This window comes from Rousettus aegyptiacus, unplaced genomic scaffold (genome assembly GCF_014176215.1).
Source record: "Rousettus aegyptiacus isolate mRouAeg1 unplaced genomic scaffold, mRouAeg1.p scaffold_m13_p_1, whole genome shotgun sequence".
Lineage (NCBI taxonomy): Eukaryota > Metazoa > Chordata > Mammalia > Chiroptera > Pteropodidae > Rousettus > Rousettus aegyptiacus.
In genome coordinates, this window is record NW_023416284.1 from 4419658 (window position 1) to 4445605 (window position 25948).

The window sequence follows — 25948 nt, forward strand, 5'->3', positions numbered from 1 at the left end:
ATTTTAACATCTTTTTATGGAGCAGGGGGGCCCTCCGTGGCCAGCGTGCCTCGGGCCCACGGAGGTGGGAGCGGGCCTGCCCCTGGGGCCTTGGCGCCGAGCCCAGCGGCCCTCCGGGGCGCGCGCCGCAGGGGCGGGGCCGGGCGCGGGGTCCGGCGCCCCGGCGGCGGCCGCGGGGCGGTGCCGCTTTAAGCGTGCTCTGCGGGTACCGGCCGCGGGCGGCGAGGATGCAGCCGTGACGTCACGGCCCCGCCCGGCGGGGCGATGCTGCAGCCGCAGCGGCGGGCCGGGACGCGGGCGCACGGGGCCAGCCGCAGCCCGGCCTCGGGAAGGGACGCCTCCTGGCTGGAACCGCAGGTACCACCCTTTCCTCCCGCGCCCTGCGCGCAGCTTCCGGCCTCGGGCGGGGAGCCCGCGGCGTAGGCCCCCGGGGAGTCAGACCGCCCAGACTGGGACTGGAGGTCGACACCGAGACCTTTGTTCTTCTTGGATGTCTAATTAACGGAACCGTAAATGGAGACCGGGTGTGGACCTGGCTGGCCCCGAGAAGGGTGGCAGTTGGGTGACAATTCATTTCATCCTTGCTAGACAGGAGAGCAAACACGAATTTGCCCCTGGCGTGCGCTGTGCTTATTGGTGCTGGAGGCCCGCTCCTCGGTCACCTGGGCAGGTGTCATCAGCTTCCGGTTCACTTCCCGGCCTCAGGCTGAACCCCCTGGATGGCCCGGGCCTGATAAACCTCTTTCAGCATCTCAAGATTCCCACCTTTTTGCCAAGGGCAACAAGCCGAGGTTGAAGTAGGAGATGAAACAGTTCAGGTCACTCCATCCTCGACAATAAATAACTTCGCAGAGGATCTCTGGGGTTGTTTGCGTTTTTCAGCTGTTGTAGGGAAGTAGAGTCAGGTGCTGATGGAACCCATGTCCCACGAGCACCTGACCAGGGCTGTCAGGAGGGGCCACGGTTCAGTAACCAGCTGATTAAATGCAACCCCCTTGGGTCCACACAGCCCTTTACTGGTCCGGGAAGATTTCCGGGAAGTATTAACTTTGAGAACTGGCGGAAGGAAGAGGGGGGAGGGGATGCGGCCCCACGTGACCCCATGGTGGGAAACCTGGTTTCATACAGAAAAGAGGAGAAAGAAATAAAGAAATGACGTTGGCTCATAGTAAGATAACTTTAAGCATTCGAATTACATGGATGTCGTTGATTTTTATTAATCATTTGCCATTTAATCTTCCCAGAACACGGTTGAGGGATACGCTACTTGAAACACCTTCTGTATTCTAGAAGCACGGTGGGCCTGGAATATAACCTTGGGGGTCCAGGCATACACGTGCATTATTTACTTATTTATTTTTTTGGACTGAGTAAATGGTCATCTAATGTGGTCAAGATGGTCTGGTGAATATTTGTACTAGTGTATTAAAATTCTATTTCATTATTTTAAATTTCATTTTCCTTTTTTATAACATTCATATGGATTTTAAATACTTTTCTTAGAATAACCTTTCATGGACAGCTTTTAATAAATGTATTTTGAAAATAAAAATGGTAATACTGACCCCCCCCCCCCAAGTTGAAGGTGAACCCTTAGTGAAGACTCCTTCAAGTTCAGGTTTAACTCTGGTTGAGATGCTGGCGAGGAGGTCTCCCTTTTGCTAAGTCAGGCTGCAGCCTGTGTTTTAAAATTGGGGGAGGTGGGCAGATGGTGATGAAGTCATCACATCACAGGTAGAGACCTGAGTGACACTTACATAGTTCATTTTAAATAGGATCAGAAAGGTTCCCCTTTTCAAAAATACGCTTCCATTGTATGCTGTTTAAATCTGAAATTCTTCCCAAGTGGGCTCGTGGTCCTTCATTCCAAAATGGAAGAATGGTGTCTGATGTGAGTGCACTTAGGTTCACTTTGGGGGGTCAAACGCTGGTGGGAAAGAGAGGTGCCATGTGTGCCCGAAGGGGCAGGCGGAGAAGCGGACAGGGAGTCAGGCTCTGAGGCCGACGTGGGGCTGTGGCCCAACAGGTGAAGTCGGGCCACGCCCTCCCAAACACCTGTGCTGAAGGTCTCCCTTCCGCGGTGTCCGGCAGGCACGGTCTTTCTGTGATCTTGAAGCGGGGAGCTCCAGGGAGCGCTAAAAGCCCCCCGGGACTTCGAAGGCAGGACCAGCCAATGGACAGACTCTTCTGAAGTATTTACTGTGCACGGGCACCTGAGCTAGATCGGAAGGAATGCAAACACGAAACTTAGCTTTTTAGAGTGTTTCTTCTTGATAATCTTCACCTGTGAATTGTGCTAACGAAGTATTGCTCGTCTACGTAGCTCTCAGGTGCGTCCGTCCTTGTTTTAGAGGCGAGCACGGGATTTTTCCTAAGGTCCCACGATAAGCCATTTACAGAAGCGAGAGCACACTGAGTCCCCGGTTCTGTCCCTCCGTTCTCGGTGTGGAATCCAGCTCTTAGCGAGCCTTCGAGGCCTTTCGTTGTCAGCCAACCCCTTCCCGATGGCTTCGTCTCTCGTGAAGAATATTACCGTGCCCAAATACTACACGTCTGTTTTACATATGTGGTTCCCACTGCTTGGAATACCTTTCCTCCACCTTTTCACCTAACTCAAGGGCAAGAATTATGTCTTTCTTTTATCTCTATGTATTCAGTGTCTTGGTACTCAGTACTTGGCTGAATGGGAGAGTGTGTGGGTAAATGGGTGGAAGGGTAAATGGGTAGGTGAGTGAATGGGAGGGTGGGTGGATGGGTGGATGGATGGATGGACAGACAGATGAATCTTTGGAAGGACGGATGGGTAGATGAGTGAGTGGGAGGATCATTGGACATATGGCCGGATGGATGGATGGATGGATGGACGGACGGACGGACGGATGGATGGATTGACGGATGGATGGATGTATAAATGGATTGATGGATGGATGGATGGATGGATGGATGGACAAATGGGAGGATGGATGGATGGATGGATGGATGGACAGATGAATCTTTGGAAGGATGGATGGGTAGATGAGTGAGTGGGAGGATCGTTGGACATATGGATGGATGGATTAATGGATGGATGGATGGATGGATGGACAAATGGAAGGATGGATGGATGATGGATGGAAGATGGATGGGTGGATGGAGGATGGATGGGTGGATGGAGGATGGATGGATGGATGGATGGATGGATGGACAAATGGGAGGATGGATGGATGAATGGATGGACAGATGAATCTTTGGAAGGGCAGATGGGTAGATGAGTAAGTGGGAGGATCATTGGACATATGGATGGATGGATTAATGGATGGATGGATGGATGGATTGACGGATGGATGGATGGATGTATATAAATGGATGGATGGATGGATGGATGGATGTATAAATGGATGGATGGATGGATGGATGGATGTATGTATAAATGGATGGATGGATGGATGGATGGACAAATGGGAGGATGGATGGATGAATGGACGGACAGATGAATCTTTGGAAGGGTGGATGGGTAGATGAGTGAATGGGAGGATCCTTGGACATATGGATGGATGGATTAATGGATGGATGTTTGGAAGGGTGGTTGGGTAGATTAGAGGATAGGTGGGTAGATATGCAGATGGATGGATGGGTGGGAGGATGGGTCGATGAGTGGGTAGATAGATGGATGGACAATGGATGGGTTGTTGGATTAACACGATATTCTGAATCTTACTGGGACAGCTCCAGAACAAATCATTTCTACCATCGGTGTCTTCTGAGGAAAAGGAAGACAAGCCCTGAGTGGGTAGAGTGAAGGGGGAGTGATGAGGAGTTTCAGAGTAGTTCATAAAGAAGTTATTGACTAGCGATAGTGTGATGGAAGCTGGCATAATAAGCTGATGTCAGAAAAAAAGGTCTTCATTCCTAAAACTTAAAACGATTTTGGAAGAAAATGTGTAGCATTAACCTCGGTGAATACCCAGCATCCTGGTCAGTAAACCGTGGATGTTGGGATGACGACTTGGGTTTGGGGCCCGCTTCTCTGGAAGGACTTCGGCGGAGATTTAGGCAGTGGCTTTCTGGTGAGCTGGAAGGGGCGACTTCTGTTGGCGAGGTCAACCCACCAGCGGGTTGGATGGACAGATGGACGGATGGATGGATGGATGGATGGACGGACGGACGGACGGATGGATGGACGGACGGACGGATGGATGGATGGATGGATGGATAGATGGATGGACGGACGGACGGACGGACGGATGGATGGACGGATGGAAGGATAACACGATATTCAGAATATCGCGTTAATCCAACAACCCACCCCGCCCCTCTCTCGGGGTTTTTTCTGTCTGACCTTAGTGGCTTCCCTCTTCCTGTGTTTGGTAAAACTGACCCTGGCTATAATGCACGGGTCAACATGCTAGAATACACAGCTCGAATGTTCATAATCTAGATTAATTTCAAAGCAGTGGAAAACGGTTGGATGCTTAGGAGCAGGTCTCCGAGTGGCTCAGATTGCAAACCCCAAGGGGCAGGGACAGGGATGGGAGCGTCTAGGAAGGCCCGCATGCTCGCTAATTCCTCACGCAAGCTTAGGAGGCGTTGTAAAAATTGCCCAAGAAATAATTTGAAGATGGAGGGAAAAAATCTGTTTTATCTCTCCTCCTGGTTCTCCTGACTCAGTGTGTTGTCTGAAGTGCAGGATTCAGGGAGTTTGGTTTATTTCTTTTTTTAAAAAAAGCATTTTCAAACACTCAGTCCTGACTTGACTGAAAATTCACTCATCCAACTGATGCTGAAAAAAATTTTGAATTAAACTCATTCAGCTGCTTGTAGGCAAAGACCCCCCCCCCCCAGCCTACCACGAAGAGTGACACAGGACTAGGGAAGGTGACCACTGTGACTCCAACCTGTTAAGGATCGGGCTGTCCCCTAACGGTGCTGAGGGTGCCTGTAGGTGGGTCCCCTCCTCTCTGCTCCCCAGGACCTGGAAATGGGTGGCAGGTTCTAAAACCGCCTGGCATCCCATAGGGCTCTCACTGCTCCCAGCCTTTGGGGTTTTTTTGCCGGACTACCCTGTGGCACCTGTTTGGGGAAGGGTCCCCCTACTTTGAGTGTCGGGACCTGAAGGAGCAGGCCTCCTCCCTCTGGGCGGGGGGCGTCTGGCTGGGTCTCTGTGGGCAGACGAGCTGCCCTGATCCCAGAAGGAGGTGAGTAATGCCATCCACGAGCAGTAGGTGCTACTTCGTGAGGCACGGTGTGCCAGTCGGGGAGCCACCTGGACAGTTACCTTTGCAGGGGGGTGGTGGGGGGAGGTCCGTGAGTCACTGTGCCCTCCTCACGGGCCTCCCCACAGGAACAGCCACTGGCGCCGGCTATGATGATCCCCGCGGCGGGCAGCACCCCGCCGGTGGAGGCCCCCGGTCCCGGCCTGGCTCCTCAGGACGTCTGGAGGTCTCAGGTCTCAGGCTACACGGGGTCCCTGACTCAACACATCAGTCACCGAGCCAACAACTTCAAACGGCACCCCAAGAGGAGGAAGTGCATCCGCCCCTCCCCGCCCCCGCCCCCCAACACCCCGTGTCCCGTGGAGCTGGTGGACTTTGGGGACCCGCGCCCCCAGCGGTCCTTCCGGGAGCTGCTCTTCAACGGCTGCGTGCTCTTCGGGATCGAGTTCAGCTACGCGGTGGAGACGGCCTACGTGACGCCCGCGCTGCTGCGGCTGGGCCTGCCGGACCAGCTCTGCAGCCTGGTGTGGCTGGTGAGCCCCATCCTCGGTGAGCGCTGCGCGCCCGGGGCCCCGGGGGCCGGGGAGGAGCGGAAGCGACGTCCATCCCGGAGCTCGGGCGGAGCGGAGGGATGGCCCGTCACGCCCCGTATTTTAAGTCACTTTAAACTGGGTCACAGAGCAAGAACTTAGCGGCCCCCAAGACTAGCCCCGTCTTGTGCCGCGGGGTCACTGGAGGGTCCAAGCCAGAAAGCCTGGCAGGGGCCGGGTCTGGGGGGTCCTGGGGCATCTAGGATTCCCAAGGTCGTGGCTGCTGAATGCCCCCTAGGGAGGGGCCTCAGCAGAAAATTTAGGGAGGCTGAGTGATTCGGGGAGTCTGCCTGTCCCTCATTTTTAGGCTTAGGGTGTGTCATGCCCCGGTGCCTCTGATGCGCTGGGGGCCTTTGAGGGCAGGTGTTTCAGCAATGCTGAGGCCGGTTCAGGGCTCCCCCACTCCCAGGGGACAGTGGGGACCCTGGTGATGACCGCTGGCCTGCTCTGTTTCAGGATTCCTGCTGCAGCCACTCTTGGGTGCTTGGAGTGACAGATGTACCTCAAGGTTTGGAAGGAGACGCCCTTTCATTCTTGTCCTGGCTATAGGTCTGTTGTTTTGGAATCGAAATAAAATGCAAAAAAAAAAAAAAAAAAAAAAAAAAAAAAGGCCCCAACTGCTTCCTCTTAGGAAAATCTAGAAGTGCCGAGTGAAGTAAATATCCAGATAATGTCACTGGCGCGGTGGCTGGGAGCGCCGCATAACCTGGCCTGGGTTAACCGTGACCCCAGGTCACTGTGATCATTTATTTTTAAATGAGTTAAGTTCATGTCATTCCTGCTCTGCTTGAAATAAAAGCCCTGCTCCCAGCACGAAGGGAAACGTGGTGAGTCAGTAGGTGACTTTCCCAACCGGGTCTGCTTGGAATTCGGTTAAAAAGGAATTCTGGGGCCCCGAAGAGCCTGCGGGGTCCTGGGCCGCGGGGCGGGGGGCGCCGGTGCGCGCCCGCTGGTGACTTCCGGCCTCCCCCCCAGGGGCGCTGCTGGGCCTCTCGCTCTTGCTCAATGGCAGGGACGTGGGCGCGGCGCTGGCGGACACGGCTGAGGACCACAAGTGGGGCCTCCTGCTGACGGTGTGCGGCGTGGTGCTGACGGACTTCAGCGCGGACTCGGCGGACAGCCCCAGCCACGCCTACATGATGGACGTGTGCGGCCCCGCCGACCAGGACCGCGGCCTGAGCATCCACGCGCTCCTGGCGGGTACGTGCCCCTGCGCCCCCGCCCCGCCCCTACACCCCCCGCCCCGCCCCTACACCCCCTCACCCCTACATCCCCCACCCCCACCCCCCCACTCCCCACCCCCCGCCCCGCCCCTACACCCCCCGCCCCGCCCCTACACCCCCCACCCCCCCACCCCGCTGCGCTCCCCGGGCCACTGTCGCCGTGCGCATTTGCAAGTCCCTGCCTCACACGCTGACTGGAAAAATAAGTCGACGAAACTGGACTGTGCGAAAGGACAGCGAAGTGAGTGAAACGTGCCCCTCGAACCACATGCAGCATCGATGGCGCCTGTAGCCGACATGCACACACGTGTGCCCACAGCCAACGAGGAGGCCCGGGCGTGGGCTGACGCAGAACCGGGGTGTGTGCGTGTAACCGCGTGTCCGTGAGGGTCGCGCGTGTGCGGCCGATTCCTGTCCTCGGCGTGCTTACGGCCTGCGAAGTCGCCGTGACCCCCGCATTAACTGATCCCGGATCCCCGCCCCTGGGAGGAGTACAGGGTGAGGCCCCCGCGAACGCCCGGTCGCGGCGTTGTCCTCAGCCCATCAGTACGTGACCCGGTTCTAGGTGCTTCTGTTTGAAGATGCCTCGTGTACTAGGCACCGTCGGCTCACGGGCATCGGCGCGGCCGACCGCCCGGTGACCGCAGGCCGCAGCGCAGTGACCGCTCACTGCGTCGGCTCCGCGAGGCCCGGCCGGGCTTCCGGCACTCGCAAAGGCCAGAGAGCAGGACGTCGGCGCCACACGTGGGGACCGTTTGACGTGTCACCAGTGACAGAAGAGCAAGGACACAGTTGGTCGGCACCACACACACTTCGGAAAAGACGGCCCCTCACAGGAAGGGAGCCGGCCCGCAGCGCAGACCACCCCCCGCCCTCCGAAACCCCCTCCGGCGCCTGTGCCGGGCTCGGAACCGATGCCACCCGGCCCGCGAGCACCGTGAGGACGCCGGGCCTGTCGGGGCCGGGGTGCCGACTGGGGTTACCAATCAGTTTTAGTGAGTGGGTAAATTCACAAGCACAGAATCTAAAAAGAATGAGAATCATCCAACTGTGTGTGTGTGTGCGCGTGCGTACATATGTGTCCTGCACAGGGCTACGCACGCACACACGTGCACACATACACGCACGCGTTAACATGAAAAACGTCCCTGTGGAAGTCGGGAATGGCCACAACCCTGCAGAGCCTCTGCACGTGGATAGACGGTAAGAAAAATCGTGAGGCGCGCGGGGCGGGCATCACCACCGAGGCTCTCTGTGACGCACGCACGGAAAATTCAGCCGCAAGACAGTACAGGAATTCAGGAGGACGCTCGCTCCCCGGAGACTAATGACAACTGGTGCCTCCAGCGCTCCTGCGCGGAACACTGTCACCTTGTTACCGAGTCAAGCGGGAGAAAACGATCCCACGGGAAGGAGCGAGGAAAGGGATTTCTGAAAATCAGGGGAAAGTCACAGCGAGTCGTGTGCCAGACCCGAATGCAGAGGACGGGCCGCCCGCAGGTGAGGGGCCCAGGCTCTGGGGCCCCAAAGCCTGAGCGGACTCCGGGCTCTTCCTCCTGTCCGTCGCGGGAAGTCGTCACATCGCTCGGCCTCTTCAAGCCTCAGTCGCTTCTCCTAAGAAACGCCGTCGTTCACCTCTCTCCGTTTGCACCCACGTGTGGACCAGGGTCCGGGGCTCTTAGTGGGTCTCGCCCGGGCCAGCACTGATGTCTGGAGTCAGGGAAAGGACTTCGTTTTTTCACCATACGCTTTTCTTTTTTTCCTTTTATTTTATGTTAAAATATATACGTGACACAGAATGCACCATCTTGCCAGTGTTTAAGTGGACAGCTCAGTGGTTGCGGACAGTCACATCATTGTGCGGCCGTCACACCACCCAGGCCCGTGACTCCCCTCGTCTTGTGGCACTGACACCCCATCACCGTTAAACAGTAGCTCCCGCTCCCCGCTTCCCTGACCCCGGACAGCCACCAGCCACGTTCCGTCTCTGCGGCTGTGACTACTTCGAGCACCTCGTGCACGTGGGCCCGCTCCGCGTGCGTGACCGGCTTCCCCCGGCGCGGCGTGTCTCAGAATCCCCTGCCTTTTTAAGGCCGAAAAAGAGCCCGCCGTGGGCATCGACCGCAGGGGTGGTTCGCCTGCCGACGGACCCGCAGGTCACTCCCGCATCCGAGGCACTGTGGACGGAGCGGCTACGGACACGGTGTGCGAACGCCTCTCCCAGGAGCCGAGCCGCCGGGGCGCACGGCGGTCCCCTGTGGAGCGTGTCCGGGGACCGCACCGCAGCGGGGCGCACGGCCCCCCGTGTCCCCAGGGCCTCGCCGGCGCCGCCGGCTTTCCGTTTCTCTGAGCGGAGACATCCCGATGGGCGTGAGGCGGTGCCTCGTCGTGGCTCTGATTTGCGTTTCCCTAACGATTAGTGATGCCGAGTGGTTTTTCGTGTTGTATCTTGGCCGTCTGTTTGTGTGTCTTCTTGGAGAAGTGGCCACTCGAGTCCTGGGTGCAGTTTCGAATGGGGGCGGTTGTTGTCTTTGAGCCGGCGTATGGTGTCGTGGCTGCGAGAATGTATCGATGACGTACTAATACGGTTTATCTCAAATCTGGCCTGATTCAGGGTTAGAAAAGAGCGACTGTGTCTTCGGAAGGGGTGGGTTGCTGGTTAGGATGGTGACTGTGAGATGTTCAAAGACTAGTAAAAGGTCAACGAGGCTAAAAGGCCTGTAGGGACAGCCGGGACGGATGACAGAAGCTCTACGATGAGACCGTCGAATACCTGGACTCGGCGCCATGTCCCATCTGAGGGGCGTGCGCTGCGCAAGTTCCAGCCGGACGTGTCTGAGGCCCCGGCTTTTCCAGAGAAGTCGCCGGGGCCGGTTTTCCCGGTGGTGGCTGGATTTCCCCAAAGCGGGAAAGGGGAGTGGAAACGCGCCCCCAAACCGTAGACTGGCTCAGGGTGCAGCTGGACCCCAGGGAAGGACACACCAGACGGGGGGGGGGTGCAGGGCATGGGCGGGGGAGGCGCCCCAGCCTTGTCCTGCCCTCGGCCAGAAGCGCAGAGCCGGGCGGAGCCAGGCGGAGCTGGGCGGGCAGTGGCAGCTCTGTTGGGAGGCGCGTGTGTCCTGGGCGGGCGCAGCCTGGCGTGGCCCACACTCCGCGGTGCCGCGTGAACCGGCGGCCTCCGGGCCGTCCCCGAGGTGGAGGAATGACCACAGCAGGCGGGGACGGGAGAGGACCGGCCTCCCGCAGCACTGCCGCTGCCCGGGGGCCGGATGGCCCCGACTGCGGACCGGCGGGGCGGGCCGTCCTTGGCCACCGCGGCGGTCGTACTTGAGCACGTCGTTGGGTGAGCAGGGCCGGGCGGCCGTCGGTGTTCCCGCACACACACACGTGTTCCTGCGCACACGCGTGGTCCCGCACACACATGTGTTCCCGCACACACACACACACGTTCCTGCACACACGTGTGTTGCACATGCGACCGTCCGTGTGTCCGTGGCACCGAAGCTGGGGGTGGGGACTCGAAGGGGAGATGTGACCTAACGTGGCCACGCGGCCCGGTGTGGACGGTCACCGTGGTGCTCCTGGAAGGCTGGCGGGAGTCACCACGCTCGTCACCCAGGCCCCAGCAGGCAGCCCTCGAGGGGGCAGGGCGAGTCCCCGGGGGGCCCCTGAGGAGCCCCTTCTCGCTCCTTCTCACTCTCAGTTTGGGGGTTCCACGGGGACAGGCCGCACGGCCAGGCCCCTCGCGAGCACGGGGCCCCCCTTCCGACGCCGCTCTCTCCCCAGGTCTTGGAGGGGGCTTCGGGTACGTGGTCGGGGGAATCCACTGGGACAGGACCAGCTTCGGCGCGGCGCTGGGCGGACAGCTGCGGGTCGTTTACGTCTTCGCCGCGGTCACCCTGAGCGTCACCACCCTCCTGACCCTGGTCAGCATCCCCGAGAGACCCCTGCGGCCGGCGGGCGAGAAGCGGCCGGCCATGAAGAGCCCCAGCCTGCCGCTGCCGCCCTCCCCGGCCGCGGCGGGCCGCCAGGAGGTGGGCGGCGCGGACACCGGCCCCTGCGCCGGCTCCTCCAGCCCCGCGTCCCCGCTCAGCCCCCTCACGCCCAAGTACGGCAGCTTCGCCAGTGGGGACGGCTCCCCCACGGGGCTCAGCGCCTTCGCCTCATCCTTCGCCTTGGCCAGCACCGACAGCGTCATCGACTGCTTCACGGGCAGCCACGACCACGACCTGGCCATGCCGGGCAGCGTCCCGAAGCCGGCCATCAGCGTCAGCTTCCCCCGGGCGCTGGACGGCTTCTACCACCAGGACCGCGGCCGTGGCGAGAGGCGGGAGGGGGCCGCCGCAGCCGGCGGCGACGGGGACGTCCTGAGGGTGGGCTCCCTGGACACCTCCAAGCCGCGAGCAGCCGGAATCCTGAAGAGGCCCCAGACCCTGGCCCTGCCGGACGCGGCAGGAGGCAACGGTCCCGACACGGGCCGGAGGAGGACCGTGACCTTCAGTCAACAGGTAAACACCAACGGGGGCGGGGGTCAGAGGGCGCCGCGCAGAGTCCCCCTCCTTCCCTGGTCAGTTGGACGACCGGGAGGGGGCGGATGGTCGGCTGGGAAAGGAGCGGCCCGCCGTCGGGGTGGCGGAGGGACTCGCTGTGAGGCGGCCGGCCTCAGACTCACCGCGGCCACCCCCCCCCCCCGCCCCCCGGCCACGGGGGGAGGGGAGGTCCTTTCACACTCCGCCGGGTCCCCGCTGGTGAGTCCGTCACGCGCACCGCGCTTGACAGCATGGTCACCCCCGCAACGTCCACAGCCCATTCGCCCGAGGGAATCGGGTGCCAACGTGTCCAAGTCTTCCCAGAAGACAGAACAGTACGAAGCCCAGGGGTGTTCCCGGGATCCCCCCCCCCCCCTTCCCTCCCCGCCAGCTCTAAGCTGACAGCCTGAGGCTGTCAGGACTCTGGACTATCAGGGGCAGTGAGTGCTGTGATCTGTGAGGGCCGAGAACCTCCTGGAAGGCCGCTCGTGCCGCCTGGCGTGTCTGTGGGGTTGGCCGAAAGGCCGCAAGCAGCTTTCGGAGTCTGAGATCACGAGCAGGCCGCTGTCACGCAGGGAAAGGCCGTTCGCCCCTCGAGGTCACCGCGGTGGTCCCGCCGACCTGCCCTGGCCCCGAGGCCCCGGGGCGGCGCGGCCCCCGGCGGTGTCCCCTCTCTGTGCCAGGAGGACCCCCTGAGGCCGTGGGCGTGGGCCGGAGGCACCGCGAGGGGGCCGTTCATTCTCTCCGCGCCGTGTGTCTCCGGGGCGCGGTGGCCGCCCGGTCCCCGTGCTGTCCTCGTCATCTCGTCAGCGTGCTCGTCCTCTCGTGCCCAGGGAGGCGGCGCCCGTCCCGTGGCCTCTCTGAGCTGGGGCCCGGCGGGGCCCGGGGAACCGAGGCCGCGGGGGGCTCGGGCAGGCCGCCGCTGGCGAGCGAGGCGGCCCCTCCGGGGCCGAGTCAAGGGCGCCGTCGCCCTCACCCCCGATGACGCCGGCGCGGCCCCTCGGCGTCTCGCACGCCGGGCCACCCTGCCCTGCTTCGAAACCCTCCAACCGCCTTCTAGACACAGGTCTTTAGTTGAAAACCTAGACCGTGGACGAACTCGTTTGGCTCCTCTTTACGATTTCCGTTCTTGACCTGCGGTGATTTCCGAGTCAGTTCTTTGAGAAAAGTGAAAATTCGGAGCTGAACGTAAACACCTCCGGGCTCAAGGAGGTGGCGGGTGTCCCCTGAGCCGTCTCCCGGCGGCTGGGCGACGAGCCGCCCTGGGAACCAGCGCCTGGGCTGTTCCCCTTTCCTGTTCCCCCCAGGGCGCCCGGCAGGCTCACGGCAGCACAAGTGTCCCCCACCCTGCCCCTCCCCCCCCATGGAGCAGGGCCCGGCCTCCCTCACTCCGGGGCCAGCCACCTTCTCCCCGGGTGGGTCCCCCCAGCAGCGACTGCGCCCCGAGGCCTTCTCAGTAACGGTCAGGGAGCCTGTCTACCAGGGTAATGTCGCCTGGAGGCCCGGCTGGTCGACTTCACCTGGGTTGACAGTGGGGTGTCTGGGTGCCCAGCGGCCCTCGCCGAAGGCGGGGTAAGCACGTCCGCCCCTGTGCGCGCGCTCACGTGGCCACCGGACACTCTGTCGGGAGTCGCACCCGTCCCGAGGAGGGGCGCGCAGATCCCTGCTTGGAGTCCGCCCTTCACCCCCCCTCTGGGGGCAGAGAGGGCGTTCAGGGAGTCCGGGTCCGATCCGACCCGCGTTTCTTTTATTTCAAACACATTTCACCTCTGGCGAGGTGTTGACTTGCTCCCTGAGGCGTGGGTCTCACGTCCCGGGGCCGAAATGCAGGCCCCCCCCCCCCCCCCGTGAAAGTCCACTCCGTGGCCCCGAGTCTCTGAAGAGACGCTCTAAAGCCATTGCTCGCGGGGGTGGCCCTGGGCGCGCGGTTAAGCCTGTCCGGGACGACGCCGTTGCGGGCCGTGTGTCGGCGGGGCTGCCCCACGGGCCGGCCGGAGTCGGGCGCTCTGACCGGGCCCTCTGGGGACTTCCGCTGCAGGTGGCAAACATCTTGCTGAACGGCGTGAAGTTCGAGAGCGAGCTGACAGGCTCCGGCGAGCCGCCGGGGCAGCCGCTGTCCATGAGGCACCTCTGCGCCACCATCTGCCACATGCCCAAGACGCTGCGCCACCTCTGTGTCAACCACTTCCTGGGTGAGCGCGGGGCAGGGCCCTCCCGTGTGGCCCCGTCCCGGGCGGTGCCGCGCGGTGGGGACGGGGCTTCCTGGCCCCCCGTCGGCCTCCCTGGGTGCCGCAGGGCCTCACCGCCCCCCCAACACACGAGGTTCCGGGTGTCCCCAAAGGCAGGTCACGCGGGGGCAGCCCCGGACCAAACCCGGTGTTCGGACGAGGGGCCAGACACCTGGGTCTCCAGAACCCAAGCGCCCGTTCCCAGAGGCTGTGTCGGACAGCTGGTAACAAAGTGACAGCGTCACTTTCCCACTGTGGGACTGGCGTCCGAAACCTCAGTCCCGCTCAGGGCTGAGACGCAGATGCACACGGGCTCCCGGGGGGCCCGCGTGTGTCCCGCGCCGGCCGGGGGTCCCGAGGCCTGGCGCTCGGACGGCCACGGAACAGCCCCACGTGCACTTCCTGCCACGCGGCTTCTCTTTGCTGTCGGGTTGTTGGACACCTGGGGACGATTAAGAGCCTGAGCTGACCCAGGGCTGTCCAGCATTGCGGGGTGTCAGTCAGGATGGCTTTCTAAGAGGCAGTCAGCCCACAGGGAAGTGTCTTAAAAGTGTCCATCACCTTTACCCCAGGCATCGGAACGGGCTGTTCCGGGACGTGGAATGGAACAGGAAGTTGCGCATCATTCCTGGGTTTTGAGGGGGCCAATACATGCCACCCCCACCCTCCACCAGAGAGGACAGCCTCACAGAGTTCAGAGGAAGGGTTCTACAGATTAACCATGACAGGGCAGATTGGATCTATGTCAACGTTCGCACTTCCTAATTTATTTCTCTTAATTGATGTCGCCTGCGCGACCGGTGGCCGGGGCCTCACTGGCCTGCTCCTCTCTTAGACGGAGGTTGGGGGGTGGGGTCGGCGTTCCTCATGTCAGTAATGCTCCGAGGAAAAACGACACAAAACCGTCCCTCACCGCAGCCTCCGCTCTCGAGGATGTGCGTTTGCTCTTGGGAGACTGGCGGGCCCGCGGAGCCGAGCCGCCGGGGCAGGTGGCCTCCGGGTGGGAGGGCTGCTGGTGAGTCTCCGAAGGTCACGCGTCACTCTGAGAGTCGGGCACACCAGCTGCAGGCGGCCAGAGGGGCCGCCGGGGTCACAGCGCTCTCCTCTCCCAGGCTGGCTCTCGTTCGAGGGGATGCTGCTCTTCTACACGGACTTCATGGGCGAGGTGGTGTTCCAGGGGGACCCCAAAGCCCCGCACACGTCGGAGGAGTATCAGAAATACAACAGCGGCGTCACCATGGGCTGCTGGGGCATGTGCATCTACGCCTTCAGCGCGGCCTTCTACTCAGGTACCCGCCGGGGGGCGCGGGATGGGGCGGGGGATGGCGGGGCGCCGGATGCTGGGGGGGGGCGGCCGGGGGGGTGTGGGATGCTGGGCGGGGCGGGGGGGGCAGCGGGGGGCGGGGCGGGATGCTGGGCGGGGCGCCGGATGCTGGGGGGGGGCGGCCGGGGGTGGGGGTGGGGGTGCTGGGTGGGGCACGGGATGCTGGGCAGGGGGCAGGATGCTGGGCGGGGTGTGGGATGCTGGGCGGGGCGGGGGGGGGGCAGCAGGGGGCGGGGCGGGATGCTGGGCGGGGCGCCGGATGCCGGGTGGGCCGGGGTGGGCCGTGGGACGCGGGATGTGGGCCGGGCCCCCCCGCGGAGCTCTGGCAGCCTCCAGGTGGGTGTTGGGGCACGCGGAGTGAAGGTGGGGTGTCTCTCCACTCGCAGGCACTGCCCGCACTGTCCGTTTTTCAGTCATCGGACAACCGGTCGGGGTTCAGCGGGGCGCGCCGCCCTGCGCTGGGCGGGGCGTGGTGTCCGGACCGCAGCGAGCCGGTGGGCAGAGAGGGTCAGTCAGGCCCTAGGCAAGGGCCGAGTGGGGGCCACCAGCCCCCTGCGTCCTTCCCACGTGGGCTCACGTGGCAGCTGGTCCAGAGGAGGGAGGTGCAGGCGAGAAGGGAGGGGCAGGGGGACCGGGATCGCGGACCTGCAGCCTGGGCCAAGGCCAGCGTCCGAGATGGCCCTGAGGCTGTGCCCGGGTGACCCAGGGGACACAGGAAGCCGTGTGCATTCCCGCGGGTGCCGGGGAGCCCCCAGCGGGGACCCCGGCTGGCAGCGTGCCACCCGCAAACCTCACTTCAAGGCTCCACCCACGACTTCTGTGCACGGCAGAGCGCAGACTCTTGGGCTTTGTGGGCCGGTGGGTCTGCGCTGGACGAGACAGACGAGAACGAGCGTGGCCGAACTCCAGGGGACCTCGTTGACGTGCCAGGGAATGGGAATCTCACGTGCCATTCACTCGACACAAAATACGGGTCATCCGCAGATTTTTTAAAAACCATTTTAAAATATAAAAACCGTTCCTAGCTCCAGGGGCGCAAACACAGGCTGCCACCGGGCTGGCCCCCTGAGCTGTCGTTTGCGGGTTCGTTTAATTGTATCTGCCCCCATCGAGTGAGTTCCCCGCCCGGGTACCGGATGAGGCTTTGCGGGGAGGGTACTGAGAAGCCGCCCTAGGAAGGCGTCCTTGACTCTCGCATGCCAGCCCGTGGGTGGCGGCTGGGTTGCTTCCCCACGGCCACCGGCACCAGGCTGCAGGGAGGTGGCTCCGGATGCTGGGTGCGCAGCTGAGGTGCTGAGCCCTTGTCAGGGCTCAGCGGCCACTGGCAGGGCCCTGTCCTCGCTCTGGGTGACAGAGCGCTGTGATCCACACAGGGACGCGGGGCTCTAGCTGGAAACCCCACATTCTCTGGCCTTGGGTATTTCAACCTGAAGACCCCTTCGCCTGCGGCAGCAGCCGGGGGCCTGGCCGGGGCCAGTGCAAACAGGGCCGCCCCAGGTCCTGCTGTCCGTCTGGCCCGAACGGAGGTGTCAGGAGACCCTCGGCCCCGTGGGGCCCCACGCAGGTCGTCTGCCCCGGGGCAAGCTTCCCGCCATGCCAGTCCCCCGTTGCCAGCCTTAGGCTCAGCCTGGGGAGGTGGCCCGGGGGTGCCGGGTTTCGGGGGGGCACTGGGCATGTCGCGCCCTCACGCCCTGTCCGGCCCGCAGCTCTCCTGGAGAAGCTGGAAGAACACCTGAGCATCCGCACCCTGTACTTCATCGCCTACCTGGCCTTTGGCCTGGGGACCGGGCTTGCCACGCTGTCCAGGAACCTCTACGTGGTCCTGTCGCTCTGCGTCACCTACGGGATCCTGTTCTCCACCTTGTGTACCCTGCCCTACTCGCTGCTGTGTGACTACTACCAGAGCAAGACGGTGCGTGAGCTTCTGGCCCCCGGCCCCGCAAACCCTGCCTTGGCTGCGTGCCCGCCCGCCCCGCGCCCCCGAGACCCTCCACCCGGGCGCGGCCCTGGGACCCACCGCGCAGAGGGCTGGCGCAGAAGGCAGACCGGGGCCCTGCTCGAACGCCGGTGACCGCGGGTCACAGCCCAGTCACGGGGGACCGGGGCCACCGGTGGGGGGCGGGAAGGGGAGGCCCGCCCCCTGGCGTCCCCCGCTGTCCGGTTCGGGGTCACCTCTTAGCACGGGCCCTCAGGCGAGCTGAGTGATCCACGGTAAGTCAACGCAGTAATTCTGAAAACGAGAACGTCACTGCCCGAAGTATCAGACCTTTAGGTAACGACAGGGCCTGGAACGGCGCCGTGCCACGCTGCGGGGGGGCCCGAGGCGAATGGGGAATCTGGGGGTGTCGATTCTCTTTACACCAAACCTGGCGTCTTGCTCAGCCATGTCGAGACGTGACTCGCCACGCGGCCCCCCATTTCGAGTGCTCAGTTCGGCGGTGGTCAGTGGATTCACCGACCTGGGCACCCGTCACCTCGATCAGTTTTAGGAACTCTCCTTCGCCCCAAAAGGAAACCCCGTGCCTCTTAGCCATCGCCTCCCCGGTCCCCCTTCGCCCCCCACCCAGGGCAGCCACTGCCCTCCCACGTGTCTTGATGGACTTGCCCCTTCCGGACGTGCCCTGTGAACGGAGCGCGTGACGTGTGGCCCTCCGTGTGGCTTCTCTCTCTCTCACCACGTTCTCAGGTCGCCCACGTCGGGGCGTGCGCTGGGGCTTCCTCCCTTCCACGGGGAATCACGTTCCCACCGTAGGGTTTCGCGGTAACGTTCAGATTTCAGAGCGGTGCATCGCGAGGTCACCTCGCTACCCGTGCTTCTCGCACCCCCTTTGGCTCTGGGCTGCTGCCCCCTGCCCCAGGCCCTGCCTCGGAAGTGTCCTCATTTGTTTCTAGGAGTTTGGGGTTTCTGATGAATTCAGCGGGCCAGCCCCGAGCACAGTACTTTCTATGAAAAGACATCAGCCTGGAGCCAGACCGTGTGTCACTGGGTGGTCGCCAGATAGTCCCCTCCTGGCCCAGGACACCCCACCTCACGGACAGGCAGTGGCCAGGTGGACTTCACCGTCCCCCAGGGTGGGCCGAGGCTGTGCCTGCCTGAGGGGGGGAGCCGTGCACGCACACGGTGCCTCCGGCCAGCACGGTCGGGGCAGCCACGTGCGCCCCGGCAGCGCCCCAGGGACCAGAGGGCTTAGCCGAGAGGCACCGTCCCCCTTGCCAGTTCCCTGCAGCCCAGAGCCCCCTTCGTGGGGTTAGACAGATGCGCTGGTTTTTGCGGAAGGGCTGCCCTGCCCCAGGGGAGGGGCCGCCCGGGGCCGCAGGCCACTCAGCGGCATTTGGTCGGAGCTGACCGGAAGGCCTCTGTTGCCCGTGGAGCCTTCTGGATGCTCACGCTTCTCTGTCTTCCTCGGGTTTTGGGTCCGGGCTAACCCGCGGCTCCCCCCGCCCCCCCCCCGCCACAGTGACGCCCCTGTGGGCCTTGCGGCTGAGTGTGTCACAGCTCCCCAGGACACACTTGGTGCCCTTCCACGGAGCACTGGCAGGTGCCTGCAAGGACACAGCCGTCCCCGGGGAGGGGGGCCCGCAGCGTCCCAGAGGGGACCACGTCTGTGTCTGGACGCACGGCCAGCCATGCTGGAGTCTGTGGGGCTGGCGCCACCCTGCTCCCTCAGGGGGAGGGTGGCCATGCGCGGGGCAGAGCCAGGGGCCCACACCGCCTCCGCCCGCCACCACCCCGCAGCTCCGCTCGGAGCCCCCAGCCTGGTGCGGGGGGTGGGCAGGGAGGCCGAGCGATGCGTCCAGGCTGGGGGCGCGAGGGCCTCTGAAACCCAAGGTCCCGCTGTGGACCGCGAAAGGGTATTTCGGAGTGTGTGACAGGCATCGGAGGTGACAGAAGTCAAGAAAGGGCACGGGCCAGAACCCGGAGCCCCAGCTGGCCGGGCAGATGGCTTTCTTTCCAGGGAGCGTGAAGGGGACAGGCCCGCAGTGCTCCAGGTGGGGCCTCGCGCGGCGGCCCTGCGAGAACGCGGCCCTCCCGCCGCTGTTAGTCATGGATTCTTTTCCCTGTTGTCATCTCTCTGAACACAAATATTATTAAACTCTTGGCTGAACTCCCCGCGCACGTCGGCCCTGAAAAATGCGAGCCCGCTGTGCATGGGCCGCGTGGGGCGGCTGGGCCTGGGGGAGCCGCGGGCCGGGTCAGCCGCCCAGGGCCGCTGACGCGTCCCTCCCTCTGGGTCAGTTCGCAGAGTCCAGCGCGGACGGCACCCGGCGCGGCATGGGCGTGGACATCTCCCTGCTGAGCTGCCAGTACTTCCTGGCGCAGATTCTGGTCTCGCTGGTGCTGGGGCCCCTGACTTCGGCCGTGGGCAGCGCCAACGGGGTGATGTACTTTTCCAGCTTGGTGTCCTTCCTGGGCTGCCTGTACTCCTCCTTGTGCGTCGTGTACGAAGTCCCTCCCAGCGACGCCCCCGACGAGGAGCACCGGCCCCTCCTGCTGACCGTCTGACACCTGCAGCCCCAGCTCTGGCCTGCGGCCTGTGCCCAGGGGTCCGGGGCCCCTGACAAAGCTGAGGGTTTGGGTGGACGCGGGACGGATCTCCCCTCAGAATGTAAATATGCGACAAGATAATAAAAGGTGGCGGCAGCAAGGCCTGCGGTTTCTCACAGTGGTTCTCCCGAGGCGGAAGGGGTCGCCCTGGGATCGGGCCGCTCCCCGTGGGGACCTAAGGAGGGGGCGGTGACGATGGCTCTCGGCCGGTCGCCACCCCCGCCCAGAAGACGTTTGGCAATGTCTGGAGATATCTGTGATTGTCACAGCTCGAGCGGGTGGTACGGTCCGAAGGGGCCGTAAACACTCTGCAATGCAAAGGATGGCCCCCACGCCAAATCACCCAGCCCCACTGTCGGTGGTGCTGGGGTGGAGACAACCTGGTCTGACTGCACATCGTATCCCAAGAGTGGGTTAGAGCATACGGTCATCACCCACCCACCCACCCGTCACCCACCCTTCCACCCACCATCCACCCATCCATCATCCATCCACCCGTCCATCCATCCGTCCATCCACCCATCATCCATCCAGCCACCCATTCATCCATCCATCCACCCAACCACCCACCCACCCACCCTTGCATCTGCGTATCTATATATCCATATATTCGCCCACCCGCCTCACCCACTCGTCCATCCTACACTCGTCCATCAAGTGCCCTGGGCGTGACGGTTGGTGTTAAGTGCTGGACTTCCATCTGCAGGCGACACGTCTCCGCCTGCATGGATTCGATGTGAGAAGAGGAGGGACGTAGCGCACCAGGGTCTACACCTGAGGATGGCAGTGGGTGCAACGAGGCGCACGGTTGGGGTGGGGGACCAGGGTGACGGGTCGGCAGCGGGCTGCGGGGAGAATGGGGCGCCCTCTCTGTCGAGATGCTACTTAAGCAGAGCCCTGGGGAAGAGGGAGTTCTCAGAGATCGAGCTGGAGCTCGCTGGGTGTGTTTGCGGGTCCCAGGCACTGAAAGTGCTCCCTCAGGCGGGACCCTCCAGGCGGCAGAGGAGAGTCGCCCGGCCAGCTCCCGCCCCGCCCCCCGACTTGCCCCGCCCCATGCGTTTATGGACCTGGGTAAATCGCTGACTTCGGGTGCGTGTCAAGGTCCTTTGCCATATGGCTTCTCCCCCTCTGCCATCCCTTGACACCCGAGCTGGTCGAGGCCCCTTCGCGGTGCCCCCAGCAGGCCTTCTCCCTGGGCTCTGAGAGCTGGCTGTGCTCCCCGCGAGGGGAGGGAGGTGGCTGTGCTCCCCGCGAGGGGAGGGAGGTGGCCGGTCACTGCCGTGCCCCCTGCGCCGGCACTGGGCTTGGGCCCCAGCACCCTGTCTGCGTGGCGCCTGTGTTTGGGGATAGAGAGGACACTGACCTCAAGTCCCCAATGCAACAGTGACCTTGGGCCCATTGCCAGCCTCTGAGTGTCCCGTTATTGTGCTTTGACCAGTTAGGGACACTGGGTGTGAAAACCACGGCCCTCTGCAGGGCGCCCTGGCCACCTCCCCACCTGGACCACAGCCTTCTGGCCTCATCTGCGGCCTCCTCGCCTGCCCCACGCTGCCCCCAGGCCCCCATCGGTGCCACCGCCTGCTGATGCCCGGGGGCTCCTGGGGCTCAGGCCCTTCCTCTCCATACGCCACCCCAGCCTGGGTTCTTTGCCCATCTCCTTGCCTCATCTGCCCTCACCACCCAGCCCATCCCTTCCCATCCCTTCCATGGCTCCCCAGTGCCCCAGGAACCAGCTCCAAGTGCCTCGCGCCCAGCCCGGGCCCTGCCCGTCTTCCTGAGCCCCTGGCCCCATCAGGGCTCCAGCCCCCAGTGCTGCGGCCACAGGCCCCGCCCAGCTGCACACGTTCCCTGCCTGCGCTCACGCTGTCTGTGCGAACGGTCTCTCCGCTTCCCCGCCCATCGATTTCTGACTCATCCCCCTAGATCTGAAAGGCCACCTCCTCCGTGTAGCCCACTCTGATTGGGACCAGTCCTGCCCCCGTGCCTTCACGACAGTCGTTTACCCTCCAGGGTGACGAGCCGAGGAAGAGCTCACCTGCAAGCGGAGCCCGGACAGGTCCGGTGACTCTTCGGCCCCACAGCTCCTTCGAGCCTCCTGTTAGTTCCACGCTTTTCCGAGACCCCAGACTCATTCCCCGCCCCCACATTTTCTTCACTTAACACAGCTCGAAAGGTGTTGACTGGTGGTCCCTCGGTTTGGACTGCTTTTGTTCCAGAACGGTCCAATCTGTGAGCGAGGTGAGGAATGGGGGGTGGGAGAGGGGGCGGGGGGCTCCCTCTTGGCTTATCGGACACTGGCCTCTTCCTGGAACTTTCCAAGTAAATAAAGATCGCCCTCCACGTGGGAATGGCTGGCGTTGCGCTCTCTTCCTAAGAATCTGCTCTGTGTGAGGCGCTGTTCGGGGACAGTGGACTGAGCAGAGCGTTAGGCCACCCCCGGGCCAGCTCCCCAGCACTGCCCTTGACCCGCAGGAGTGCTCCGGCCGACTGCAGTGGGAGCCACCGGGCCCCGGACTCGCTGAGCGCCACGCCCGCTGGATTCCGCGACTCAGCGCGTCACTTTCCGGCCTTAGAAAGTGAACTGTGACGACGGTGGTGACAGTGGCCGCCACTTGCCGCGTCCTGTGGTGTGCTAAGCGCTCTCTGCACCTCTCCCCATGCTCCCCGCTGCGAGGCAGGCAGCATCTCCACCCAGAGGGAAGCCCTGGACCCTGAGACCAGCACATCAAGCCCTGGGCCCAGGTCACACAGGGTCATACGCCTGCACCAGGGGAAGGCGACTCCTGACCGCCGTCCCTGCCCTGGGCTCCTGCCGGGGACTCGGCTTGGAGGACGCCTCAGTTCCCTTGTGAGGGCAGGAGAGCAGCTTTGTCCTCTGGTCCCTGGTGGGGCTCTCACTCTCAGCTGCTGAAACCAGAACAAAGGCCCTGCCGCGAATTCCGAAGCCACTCCCGACTGTCCCCTCGGCGAACCTGACAACCACCTCCCGCCGCTGGCTGCTCTTGGGCGTGAACAGGACTTCTGCGTCCGTGGTGGTCACAGGACCTAGGACGGCCTGTTGGCTGAGAGAAGGGATGGCGAAGCCACGGCCATCACCGGTTCGGTTTCTATCTTCCTAGGCCGTTGGATGACTCCCGGACCACAGTCCGGGTGAGGTGACATCTGGCACTCATCGCACTGGGCCACGGGTCTGGAGGGAATGGAGGTGGCTTCCCTGGACTAGTCCAGAACTGCCAAGGGCCAGGGCCGCTGAGCCCTGCCTGCTCCGAGCGTGATGGGGCCCTGCACGGGGTGGGCCGAGGCCGTCCCGGCTGCGAGCCCCTCTTGGAAGACTCGGAGGAGGGAGCAGATGTCCTGGGTTGGGGACCCATTCATGACACACGGGCCCTCAGGGGGACTTTGCGGGGTTACTGAGGCCATCACGCTTGGAAGTCACTCGCTGCTGGGGTGCATCACGGGGTCCTCCTCCACTCAGGGAACGTTTGCTGGGTGCCTACTGTGCGCGCCCAGCACTGGGGTTGCGGCCTCTGTCCTCAAAGCCTCTTCCTACTGTTGGCACCCTGCCCATTTCCCCCCACCCCCCGCCACCTGCCACCCCTGCTGTGACACTTCCCGTTGCCCCTAGCCCAGAACACCTGTGCCACCCACCCAACCCCCTGCATCCAGGAAACACCACATTTTTCACAAAATCCTCGTCACCATACCCACACCTCTCCACCGGCTCGTTCCGGGGTGGTGGTGGGGGAACTTTAATTCAGCCCTGCAGCCTGAGTCATAAGTGTTGTGGGGGTTCGCGGCCCCCGAGAAACGATGCCTGGGTCTTGAAGATACTGCCATCTGTTGGCCAGACTCAAAGTGGCAGTGAGGACCATATCTGTGCCCTGGCCTGGGATGGGACCTGGGACCTGGGAGTGACAAGCTGTGGCCAGGCTCGTTGGAGGCGACAGCCCCTAAACGGCTCGCCAGCCTCATCTACCTCGGAAGTCCTCCCTGGGCTGGAAGGGCCGTCTAGGAACTGCCTTAAAATTCTGTTTTTAATCTATTTCACCACACCGGATGTCCGCACGCTAGGGGGTCACCAGACACCATGATTTTAAGACAGACCCCCCCACCCGACCTTCTCGGAATGGGGCTCCAGGGGCTGTGACACTGGCCAGCAGGCGCCGCGGGGCGCGGCACAGAGAACCTGGCAGGAAAGTGAAGGCTCAGTGCAGGCCCTGCGGCAGCTGAGGGCCCTTCCAGCTGGTCATCCGCACCCACCCGCGGCAGCTGAGGGCCCTTCCAGCTGGTCATCCGCACCCATGGCGCAGCGGGCGTCTGGACAGGGCGCGTCAAGGAGCCTGCCCCTGCGGGGCCTGTTCATTCACCCAGCAAAGGTTTTCAGAGCAGGGCCTTTCACCCACCAGAGGAACCTGGTCCCATCACGGGATGCCGAGGTACCCGCGCAGGCAGAGCTGCGTCCCTTCCGTGGCCTTGGTCCCTGACGTGCCAAAAGGAACCAAGTCCAGGGGACTTGGAAGCTGGTCCCGGCAGACGTGCCCTAGAGAAGCCACCTGGGGTCGGAGCAAAATGAATTTCCAAGGCCCAGACTGTGAGCTGCCAGAGCTCCCTGGGGGAGCTGGGACCCAGCAAGGATGCAGGGAAGGGACACTTCAGAGCCTGATACACCCAAGGACCAAAAATGCAGGACCGAGAACCAGCGAGGGCGGGAGAGGCCCAGGGGAAAAAAGCCCGCGCTGCGAAGGGCGGCTGCTCCTAGGCCACGTGGTCCATGCTGGGGGCAAACGCAGCTCCTGTAGCCCAAGTGTCAGGGGCCTGCTCAGTGTGGACAGGCACTTCCCCGGCCTGGGGGACCATCAGTTTGATTCCAGGTGTCAGGATAACTGTTCTTGCTCTGACTCCTTTGTGGGGAGCCTGGGCTGGTGCCTGATCACACCACCCTGGTCTCCCCGTGGGGCCAGGGGGAACACTGTAAGGCCCCAGGTCAGCAAGGAGCTCCCAGCCTGGGGAGGGGGGCCCCGCACATCTCCCCGAGCGTCCATGCAGCGCTCCGGCCTTCGGCCAGTCCTCGGCACCCACAAAGCACAGCTCTGGGGTCTTGGCACTTGACGGCCTTGCTACTGTCTACGTGGGAGGTCACTGCCGACCACCCTGCTGTGCACCTTACCCTGAGGATAAGCGACCTCAATTTACCCGGGTGCTGCCTAAGTGAGGCCCCCATTCGCCTGAAGTTACCATGGACATTTACCCAACTGGCGCCATGCCCCCCGGTTTACAGCTGTCCCGAGGTGCCAGGCCTCACGCCAGCCCTGCTGGGTGCCCTTTCCTCAGCCCGCGCTGCACAGGAACGAGGAGACGCGGCGGCCCCGTGCCCAAGCCCCGGGTCCACCGGGGGACCACGGGGTGGAGCACCAGGGACGAGGCCTGCCAGGGGGTACTGTTGCTAGAGAGCAGGCCTTTGCCTCCGCAACACGACCGACCCCAGGGGTCCCTCCGGACGGGAAATGGTACACAGCGGGTGGTGACAATGGCCACGCCCAAGAAACGAGATCCCGGCCTGTGCGGCTCGGGCCAGGGCCTCTTCTGCCGCATCATCCTACACACGCACTCGGACACTCAGGTCTTGCTACTCAACCTTTTTGAAACGTGCTTTCCCTAAATTTACTCCTGTTAAAAATTGTTTTTATAAACAGCAAGTGCTTGGGTAAGAGATCAGCCGATACGGCAACTGGCTTCCGGCTTCTCGCCGTTTCCTCTGCACCCCCGGTCGCCCCAACGCCCTTGCCTCTGTGACCCAGGGTGGCAGTCCCGTGTTCCTGCCACAGCTGGTCCTCAGGCCTCACTTCGTTCCCCTTTCCCTCAGCGAGGTGGGCAGGAATCCTGCTGCCCGAAGACAGGTCTCTTGGGCCACCAGTGCGCACACCCCTCGGGGCCCAGCTGCTGAAGTCCCTCATGGGGGCGGAGCCTTTGCCTTCACCACCTGGAGGCAGACCCCGCCCACGCTGAGGGCAGTTTATCAATGTATGGCTCTGCCTTGCTCCTGCTGGGTCTCCCCCAGCATCTGGGAACGCACTGCCACGTCCCAGATGACAAGGTGATCACGTGGATTTCCAGGCAGCATGAAGTTTCAGGAAGATGTGCCTGATGGTCTCTGAAACCACAGCCTGGATCCATTCTGAGGACTGCCGCCCCCCAGGCCACCCCACACCCCGCAGGCCACCTGCTGCAGGATACATCCTCGACCTGGAGGCCGAAGCTAGCTGAGGGTGGGGTGGGGGCACTGGCGGCCTCAGGGACACAGAAGGGACAAGGCGGG

At 63.0% G+C, this 25948-nt stretch overlaps 1 protein-coding gene across 2 annotated transcripts; it reads left to right on the forward strand.

Moving 5' to 3' along the window:
- The first annotated feature begins 298 nt into the window (after positions 1-298).
- Positions 299-19732, forward strand: SLC45A1 (solute carrier family 45 member 1). Of its 2 annotated transcripts, none has more exons than XM_016158729.2 (9): positions 299-357; positions 5321-5741; positions 6239-6331; positions 6758-6982; positions 10792-11513; positions 13573-13726; positions 14875-15051; positions 16793-16998; positions 19324-19732. In XM_016158729.2, exons 2-9 carry the CDS (start codon positions 5342-5344, stop codon positions 19588-19590), a joined length of 2244 nt encoding a protein of 747 aa, XP_016014215.2. In that variant the 5' UTR covers positions 299-357; positions 5321-5341; the 3' UTR covers positions 19591-19732. The 2 variants fall into 2 exon arrangements, with proteins under 2 accessions (XP_016014215.2, XP_036084179.1); XM_036228286.1 differs by having other exon boundaries at positions 19482-19732.
- Positions 19733-25948: the final 6216 nt, after the last annotated feature.

Coding starts and splice junctions, on each gene's coding strand:
- SLC45A1 (XM_016158729.2), top strand. CDS start 5,342: ATGATGATCCCCGCGGCGGGCAGCACCCCGCCGGTGGAGGCCCCCGGT. Junction 5,742..6,238: donor GCTGGTGAGCCCCATCCTCG/GTGAGCGCTGCG, acceptor GCTCTGTTTCAG/GATTCCTGCTGCAGCCACTC. Junction 15,052..16,792: donor CAGCGCGGCCTTCTACTCAG/GTACCCGCCGGG, acceptor TCCGGCCCGCAG/CTCTCCTGGAGAAGCTGGAA.